A 10,454-nucleotide genomic window follows, 5' to 3' on the forward strand; every position below is an offset into this window, starting at 1 on the left:
ACTCTGCTATGAGACTGTTTTCTCATCTGACGCCAACACAACAAACCTCTTCTATCACTTAAAGAAGAACCACGAAAAAGAATATTTAACAATCCAAAAAGTGCAAGGTCAAACAAGTTGTAAAAGAGCCGGGCAAAGTTGTGAAAAGTGAAACTATAGCCGGCCGAAGATAATGGAGTCTGTTGTCATTTGATACTGTTACATGGTAACAGGTACATATATATTGCTGCACTAAAATGCAGCAGATCTCATTTGTTAAAGTTCAGTTAAATGGCACTTCAAAATAAAGCTTGAAAAAGATAAGAAATTAGATTATTTTTTCATTTTTTTCAGAGAATAACTGACAACGTACGTAATTGGGGTATATTGTGATATATATCGTTATCGGGATATAAAATTATCCATATCGTGATATAGAATTTTTTCCATATTGCCCAGCACTAGGTCGGAGGCATTCCTTATGTCACAACCTCTGACTGTTTAAAGACCAATGTATCAGCTGGAACATCGTCAACAGAAAAGAACACAAAGACAAACTGAATATATCTAAAGTACTTAAACACTGACGGGGTTTATTTTGTGCTGTATGACTTGTACAAGAAAGGTCAGATCCTTTGAAGTAGTGTTCTGTGGAAACAATTTCTTACTTGATGTAAATAGATCTTTGATCAACCTAAGTTTGAAGAAATGGAGTTTAATTGAGATCCAATTAATGGGCCAAGAGCTAGTCTGAGTAGGGCCAAAACCAAAGTGGACAGCTGCATCTTCAAATACGTCAAATTTCAGGATCTTCATAGCAAGTCATACAAACAGTATTTTATAAACCTTTACATCACTGTCACTGTTGCAACACCTGGTTAAATACTTCAATATTCTTGCTAAAGGTGAAAGTTCTACAGCTAGCTTCTGCCGTTGCTATTTATGCTAGCAAATAACCATAAACCTCTATGCAAATAACTGTGTATAGCAAAATCAACTGCTATAAAAAGGTTTATAAACTAGTGTTCACTTGAGCTGCTATAAAATTTTTGAGATTAGAGTTATTTCAAGACAGCAGTGATCCACTTTGGTCATGACCTGGCTCTGACTAGTCATAAGCTAGTAAATTAGGTCAGAATTAAACCATATTTCTTTAATCTAAGGTCATTCGAAGAGCTATCTACAAAAAGGTAAGATACAGTGAGTTGGAATAGTATCCCGCTTGCTATCTTATTTATTTGCCTTACAACATCCAAAGAAGCAAAAAGACACTCCTGCACACTGCTTAAACTTGCAGTGATTTATTGTTGCTGTGATGAAGTCAATAGATCTTCATCCGACAAACCATTTCAAAGGTTACAAACACAGTATTAACTCTCAAATTTACTACCCTTTGGACACTTTCATGGAAAAAATGTACACGCACTAGAAAGTGCTATAAAATCATATATCAATATTTCTTTCTGGGGTTTTTTTTTCTTATAAACCTCTTAAACAACTTTAGAGTTGCTCAAAACTACCAAACTCAATTATTTGCAGGATTTTAACCCTTTAACTGCCAGTTTAAATATTTAATTATTCATTACAAAAACTACACAGTCTTAGGCATGTCAAAGATCAACAACAAAATTAATTTGATTACGTTTGTATTTTTCGTGCAGTGCCAAATCGAATTAATTAAAAAAAAAAAAGATTCAAAGACAGTTCATTATTCAGACCTTTGGGGGCCAAAATCAGAAAAATCTAAATCCAATAAGCCTCATGCTGCCTGAGTAAGTAGTTATGGTCTCCACCCAGAAGTGGTAAGTGAGGATAAATATGATCATTCTTACAAATGTATGCAAGCCCACAAGGGTTGTGAATGATATACATCAAATAAGTAAATGCACAAGCGCTACTGCTGTTGATGTTGAATCTTTCACCTGTTTGGTTTTAATAGTATTGTTGCATTGAGCACAACTGCCACAGCGATAGGTACCGTTAGAGAGGGGAAGCGAATGGGGTTGGACACGTTTTCTTTTTGTACTGAAAAGCAGCCCTCCCAAAATAATTGTTTTATGCTTTTCCTCAGTAAATTATTGCTTCGACTCCAATTCAAAATCAATTTAAATTCCAGATTGTAGACCCACAAATAGAAAGATTACCAAGAGTGGTGAATACTTTTGCAACCCACTGCATTACTTGTTCATTAACTTTCCACAGAACCCAATTTCCCTTTAACATAAACTGTACATGTGGCTTAACAAACAAAAACACAGTCAGACAGCAGAACAGAAATAGAGTAAAAACAAGATTTCTCCAAATGAACAACATCAACCATGTTCCTTTCAAGATAACTTTGTGACTAGGGTAAATAGTTGAACATGAGAAGAGGTACCCAAAACCTTCAGCACATCTAATGTTGAGGGAAACATTAGATGACCCTCTGAACTCTGTGGAATAGTTTCTATAAACAGATTTAAGGTAAAATGTATCAGATAACAGCTTACATGTCATATCATTTTAATGATATGATCAACCACTTTTATGCAAACTCATCACTGCCAACAAAACACTGGAAGATCCTTACGGTTTGTTCAATCAAGTAAACATTTGAACTATATCTTTGAATAACATTTTGTTTTTCACAAACTAATGTTTACATGTTCACATGATAGTAAGAGTGCAACACTGCAACTGCAGATAAGTTAAAACCCTGAACTCGCTTACTGAGGAAGAGAGGATGGAAAGTTACTCATTCGCACCACCTCTCAGCTGTAGAAACCAAGTTGAAGTTTAGATACCACATTAAAAACTAACCCCCCCAGCTGACTTGTAATAGATTTAAAACAAACTCATTTGTTACTTTATTTTAAAAAGGAGCCAAATCTTGGACAATTAAAGCATCTGAAATGTTTTTAACTGTTACTTATTTATCAATGGACTGTATACTGTAGAATACAACATGGATTTTTTTTATAAGCCAAATGTTGAGTTAATATAGTCACAGAACACAAAACTGACCTGAATAGTTGAATTTTTTATAACATGCTCACTGTTGAACTATACTCATACACATAACCAATACTGCTGCTAAAATTCTCGGTCTGCCCACATCCAATCATCGAACACATTACATTATCAATAACACAGGACTTTACTCATCCACTACAGGAACACGTCACCTTGCTGCCCTTGGGACGCAGATATAGGACATTACAGTGGATACCTGCGTCCTGATGGCAGGAACAGATGGCACAAGGTTCTGTAATGTCCAACAAACAACATGATGGCCCTCCCTTGGTGTGGTCCTTCTTTGGTGACTAGAATCTTTACAGATTCCATTATGGAACCAGTGGTTCCTACAGCGAGCCACTGTCACATCTGTACCCCACGCTTTGGCCAGTACCACGACCCGACCTCTATCAGATTCCATCCAGTGCTGGTGATGCTGTCTGTCGTGTCGACAAAACATCTGCTGTGTTTGTTGACCTTCAAGTATTCTTTTGACTGACCGATGCTGCAGCAAATACCTGATAACACTATTGGTCCATCCATGATGTCATCTCTTATTATTTCTGGTGCCTGCTTTAGACATACCAGCTTCCTGTAAAATAAATCCTTTACATCCCCATCACTGACTTGTATTTGGACCATGTTACATCCAAATTGGACCATTCCTTCTGGGTGCCAAACTTTATTTTTGTCACTGAGTGTATGACAAAAACAACGGAATACAAGCAGGCACAATTTGCAACAGGATGATGCTCTTATCATACTTTTAGGTCAAATAGCATGTTGGAATGTTTTTTTATATGCAGAATTCACATGTACTTGTTTTCCTTTCTCATTTTTTCTCATCACTAACTCTGCATCTCTGACATTATCTCAGGTCAAAGTAGATAAAAACTAACAGATGCCAGCCCCTGACACAAAGCAAGAACAAAACTCTGGTCCAGGTATTGTTAGATGATAAAACCTGCGGATGCTATACCAACGGAATAATAAATTGATCACGACTGCTGTGTTTGCTATAGAAGAGTCCTGTGGCTCCAGCTGAACAGAAGTCATCTTCAAATGGAAAGATCAGCAACTCCATCCCAGATCTCTAACAACACAAGTGTCCCTGATCAAGACACTCGATCATTGGCCCTAAAAACACTCATCTATGTCTGAGTGCGTGTATGTTAAAGAAAAAGAAAAATCTGTAGTCTGTAAAAGACTATAGAAGTACAAAAGGCAGTGATGTAGATGCCAACAGACTCCAAAAGTGCAACAGATATTAAGTAGATTTCTGATACCTGATCAGAGTGAACCAAAGCTTAGTAAAACAATCAAGAAACTTTGGTAACTTTGATCAAAATTAAGTCCCTGCTCAACACAGCATTTCTAGTGTTTCTCAAACTGTAACAGGGTCAATAAGTCTCAAATTGCAGACATGCACTAAAACATGACAAAGGTCATGAATCAGAGAAAGAAAATAAGAAATAAAAGGCCTTCTTCTAATACTTTGCTAAATAAAGACCCTAGTGTACATAATGTGTTGAACTAAAATGAATGCCAGTATTCAACTATTATACAGAGAAACTGAATGACAGTTAACTATCAAATATAGGCTGAATCCTGGTTGCTACACTTGTTTTAAAAAGCTTGCCACTTTGTATGCTGAGGCAAAAAAGAGATCTATCACTTGTGATGTGAGTAACTCTCGAAACAGGAAGTGACTGGGAAAGAAGAGGAAGCTGCTCTATTTGATAACACTAAGTGGTGTAGCTAAATATGACAAATGCACAATGTGCATACTCATTCCAAAAACATGATAAGGACTGATGTTTTCTGCAGAAAACTCAAAGAAAAACTGTTTTAACCCTCACTGTATAATTATATTTAAGACCAGCTCATTTACAACCACCCAAGACCAAATGCATGACAGCAGAAAGTCAAATTAACAAGTTATTGATCTGTGGTAGGGTCCAATTCGCAGCTAGATAATACTAAAATCACACAATCCTTAAAACTGATCTTTGGTCTTTATTTGGGGCTAAGCGGATAGAGCAGTCATTCTCCAATGAGAGAGTTGGAGGTTCGATTCCTGGTAGCGGTCACATGTTTAAGTGTCCCTGAGCAAGACACTGAACCCTTCATTGCCTCTGAAGTGGACCCCATCGGTGTATGAATAGAGTTTAAAGAACTCTATGCAATGATTTATTCAGATTAGTTTTGTAGAGATGCAGTAGAGTGCTGTATGAATGTGTGTGGATGGGTAAAAGAGGTCACAGATTGTGTTGTAAAGCCCTTTGAGTAGCCTGATTTGCTAGAAAGGCGCTATATAACTATCTACTCTAGTTATACTGACAATATAGCATGCATGTTATCCCAAAGGAAACAAAACAAACTCATTTAGCTTCACAGATTTGAAGTGTAAACTTACGTGGCATGATCCCTTGACTGACAAGCTCCTCTCGTGTGCGTCTCTGCTGAAGCTTGAGCTGAAGGACTGCATGAAGACGGAGATGAGAGAAAACAGAGGAGAAAGGCAGTCAGCTCTGAGCCTTGTGGTTCGCAGTCCATCCACCACATTCAGATACATAAACACACAAAACTACACGTATGTGTTCAGACCAACATGAAGAGGACCTGCACTCTCAGACAACAAGTCCATTCTCTCATTTCCCTTTCTTCATTACGTTTAAAGTCAAACAGAAGGCGGGTACAAAGTGGGAGTGAACAGACTACAACATACTTCCTGTTCTGTTTTTCTTTTTTCTTTTTTTCTGTTCCCTGGGTACAAAGAGTGTACAAATATCTGCAAAAAGAAATCATTCATTAAATAACTCAGGAGAGAGCAAAAGCAAATGCAGGACAACAATATGATGATGAGGTGGACTGAAACGATCTGTTTTTATAAGTCAATGCAACATTTTTGGGCTGACTGCACCGTCATTTCAAAACAGGAAGTGTTTGTTATATAATGCAGAAGTTTGAACAGACTTCGAGAATACAATGCTTGGTCGAAGACCATGTTTAACCTTTTAGTGTTCCTAGAATTATGGTTATAAACTTAACAAAATCCCAGTTCTGCAAATATTTGTACCTTTTAGAATCAAACTGAAGTCAAACATCTGCTCTGACAGACTGTTAGTCTTCAATGTGGGATTAAAACAGCAGTGGACAAGGACTGGGCAGCACACTTTAAACCTTCCACAATTATGCCCTAGTAGATGATTTTACTATCTCCACTGAATAGCTTGTCATGTTGACTTCCTACTGCAAGTTATTTGAAGGCATTTACAGCTTCTCATAAATGGATAAAAATGCAAAACAAAAATTATGTTTCTCTCTATTGTGTCATGGAACAAATTTCCAGAATAAAATAATACCAATTGAAACAAAAAGGTTCATAGAATTAATATATTATATTTAAAATCTTTTTTGTAGAAATGCATAAAAACACAAATTGTGAACACCTCTTGAAAACAGGAATTTTAATAACAGACTCCAGCAGATCGTGTGTGCTGTATTTTCAACATAATGAAATTTACTGCAACAAGGTGACAATAGAAGGAAGTGATCTGGACTTTCAGCATGTCACATAAATAAAACAGAAATGTTTTGACAGGCTCTTGCTGTTTGTAGAGTTACTGTATTTTTTAAGTTGTTAAGTAACCGACACTGCACTACTACTGTGTTTTTTGGCAAGAGGAGATTTCTAATTTAAAACTGAAGATATTCTTACTGTCTGTGTAAGTTTTACTTCCCAGAATTCAATAACACCAGAGGGGCAGTGAGTACATTGGTACACAGATACTATTCGGACTGAAATAAACAGATGAAGCCGTTGTTTTCTGTGCAGCAGTTGTCCCTGTTAAAGCAGGGTGGGTGGGTGAAATGGAACATGCTGCTGAAGACTGCCAAGTATTTCTGGCCACCGTTATGTCTGCTACTTTGAGTTCAAGCAGCACCTGTCTCTCCACACTCACAGAGTGACATCACTGGTGCTCACAGGCTAGATGAACAGCTAGCCGCTGCTCTAGAAAACAATGCAGAGCAGGCAGGCAATGAATTAAAGGGGACCTATTCTGCTTCCTTGAACAAGTCAGGCCAGGTCTGTGGGCCGTACAGAACATGTTCATTACATTTAATACGCAGAATCATTCTCAGATATTGATATTTCACCTCATCAGTTCTGCCTGTTTTGAGCTCATTTCAGAGTGAGCGGTTTTAGAGCTGCGTCATTTTTATGCAAATAAGCTGCTGTTGGCCACGCCCCCCAACTCAGCGTCCCGTCTCAAAACATCAAAACTCTCTTAAGTGTTAAATGCTGCAGATCTGACAGGGGCACTGGTTCCGAACCGACATTTGTCAAGTAGGAGAGAGCAGTAAGTGCGTCCGAAACCCGACTGGTAGCGGGTCAGAACAGTGGCAATCAGCGGTCTGAAACCCTGCTGGTAGTGGGTCAGGACAGCAGCAATCAGCGGTCTGAAACCCTGCTGGTAGTGGGTCAGGACAGCGGCGGTACAGCTGACAACAGAACCTTTTCCAGCAGACATTGTTCAGCTGTAAAACCAGCAGAACAAATGTAATGAAGTGGGCGGAGCTCAACTTGGGTTGCTAGGTGACGGGCTGGGCTTGGTTTTGGGGTTGCTAGGTAACAGGGATTGTGACGCAACAATCCTGAGGTTTTTGAAACAGGTCATTTTGCAGACACCAGAAAACATTTACTTATTGTCAAAAAACAGCTGGGTGTTTTTTGCGCTTGGACTTTTTCTAGAAGCAGCAGATACCCAAATAGAAGTACCAAAACATGCAAAAAGTGAATTTTGCATAATAGATCCCCTTTGATGTCACTACCTGAGCTTCTATGTGTTATTCTTGGCTCTTAATCTTCACAGGCAATTCCAACTCCCCTCTTATTTTTTTACAATGCTCTACATCTGCAGGCATCCAAGGAGGCTTAACATGTCAGTTCATGTTCAGTGGTACAAAATCATGTACACACAGACAAATTTATACCCTTATGTTAAAGAAAAGTCCACAAAGGTCAATGAAATAGGCCCTACCTTAAAATTTACAAAAAATAATAAACAGATAAAAAAGGACTAAATAAAGGAAAAAACGTCAACTAATGAAAATCAGTCATTGCCTTTAAACTTGGTTCAACCACAATATTTAAAAAAACAAATTAACAGTCAAAGTGTGTACTTATATAGCACCTTTCTAACCAACCAGGCCACTCAAAGCACTTCACAACACAATCTGTGCCCTCATTTACTCAACCACACATTCATACAGAACTCTACTACATCTCTGCAAACCTAATCAGAAAAAAAAATCATTCTATAGAGTCTAATCACAAATTGCTGCGTCAGATGGGGCACATTGGAGGAAGTGAGGAATTCAGTGTCTTCGACATCTGACTGCATGATGCTAGGAATCAAATCTCCGATTCTCTTGTTGTAGGACAACTGCTCTAAACACTGACCCACAGCTGCCCCTAATGAAACTAACCTTGACAAAAAGGATGGTATCCTTAACCTAATATTTTGTTGCCCAACCTTTTTGAGCCAGTCACTGCAATCAAAAAATTTATGTTACTCTCTGAGACTTCTACTGTTTTGTTCTGAGCCCTTCCAGGGTGTTTTGGGTCATTATCTTGTTGGAGGACCCATGACCTGTGACTGAGACCAAGTTTTCTGACACTGGGCAGCAGTGTCTTGATAGTTTTGAGATTTCATTGGACCCAGAACAGATTCAAGACACCCTGTGTCAGATGCAGCAAAGCAGAATATAACTGAGCCTCCTCCATGGTTCACTGTAGGTAAAGGTTTTCTTTGTTCATACGTTTCATTTTTGGCTTTGGAAACACAGAGCTGATGGAACTTGTTGCCAAAAAGCTCCAGTTTTGTCTCATCTGTCCGAAGGACATTTTCCCAGAAGCTTTGTGGCTTGGCAATATGCATTTTGGCAAATTCCAGTTTGGCTTTTTTATGATTTTTGTGTCGTCTTCAGTCGTCTTCCATTTGATCCACTTTGGTTTGAACAGTGACTGATGGTGCCATCTGCTACTGATGAACCTTGACCTTGGAGTCCACCTCTAATCTCTTGGAAGTTGTTCTGGGCTCTTTGTTATTTGTATTATCTGTCTCTTTAATTTGTCATCACATCCAGGCAGGTTGTCTCCAGTCCTGTATACCTCAAACATCTGAATAATCTGAGCAGCTGTAGTCACAGGAACATCAGGCTGGAGATAGTTTTATAGTCCTTTAGCTTTAACATGATGTCAAGAATTTTCTGTCTCAGCTCCTGAGACAACTCTGTTCTCAGCTTCCTGTGCTCCATGTTCAGTGAGGTACACACCATTAGTTTATTTTTTTAAATAACCAACCAAGTCCAAAAGCAATGGCTAATTTTCATTGGTTGATTTTTAGTTATTTTGTGTCTTTAATTAATTTCTTAAATTATTTTTTAATTTTATGAAAAATTCTTTCTTTGAGTCTCTGTAATTTAACTTTTTTTTGCTTTCTACATATTTTTACTTTTTTTTTGCACTTTGTCAAAATGTTTTTAAATGTTTATGTAAAGCCCTTTGAGTTGCCCTGCTGCTGAAATGTGCTATACAAATAAAGCTGACTTGCCTTATTATTACTATTGTTAATTTCAAGTTATTTCACTGATCGGAGGTGTTTATACTTGGCGTTTTATAACAAAAAGGTATAAACAATTTCACCATAGAGCAATTAGAAGCTTCCTCTTCTTTCAGAGCAAAGCATATCGGGATACACGAGTTAGATAAAAACGCACATATAAAGACAAATAAAAACATTTAAGGACACAGACATGCACTAACTGTCTGTCATGCAGATGCCACAATACTTTGAACTTCCAGGGAAGAGGTTTATTTTAGGAAAGAGAATCTTACAATTCCCATTTTTGCTTACCCCTTGCATCCCCGTGCCTCCTGCAGACACTTGAGTTAACCTTTTCTATCCTGCATTTTATTTTCTGTTCCTCTTTTTATTTCTAGTATTTAATGATGAGCAAATTGTACGAGGAAATCTTGCCTGTTAAATGGCGATAAAATGACAGTCTACACATACAGGGTTTCCCCCAGAAAAGAAGCTAAGCCAGGTGGTAGGTGGCCGAACGTGATTTAGTAAAAAAATGATTAAAGTTGACAGGAAAGTTGAAAATATGGCTATTCATTAAGTGATATTGTAGGATATTTGTGTCAAATATTTACACAACGACAGTTTTACAAAAAGGCACCTTTGAAATACTTTTTTAAACAAAAGTAAAATTAATTAGCTAATTTAAGTCACATTTACAAATAAATTAAATTAACATAAATGAAAAAGTGCAAACAAAGCACCAACACACGTCTCACATCAAGGCCAATGAATAACAACAGAGAACTCTGAAAAACAGAGAGATTCTGTACTGTACTGTGCTTTTTGTGGCACAGGCTGCATGTTGGATCACTACATGGAACAACAAAA

General features: G+C 37.7%; 1 protein-coding gene across 6 annotated transcripts in view; it reads right to left on the reverse strand.

Moving 5' to 3' along the window:
• Nucleotides 1-10,454, reverse strand: part of mrtfab (myocardin related transcription factor Ab) — a 58,952-nt gene that overhangs the window by 15,817 nt on the left and 32,681 nt on the right. For all 6 annotated transcript variants that reach the window (XM_017433642.3, XM_017433640.3, XM_017433644.3 and 3 more), the window contains one exon: nucleotides 5,390-5,455. In XM_017433642.3, coding sequence (XP_017289131.1) covers nucleotides 5,390-5,455 — 66 coding nt within the window. The remainder of the gene's footprint in view (nucleotides 1-5,389; nucleotides 5,456-10,454) is intronic.

Source organism: Kryptolebias marmoratus, linkage group LG2 (assembly GCF_001649575.2).
Source record: "Kryptolebias marmoratus isolate JLee-2015 linkage group LG2, ASM164957v2, whole genome shotgun sequence".
In the NCBI taxonomy this organism is placed as follows: Eukaryota; Metazoa; Chordata; class Actinopteri; order Cyprinodontiformes; family Rivulidae; genus Kryptolebias; species Kryptolebias marmoratus.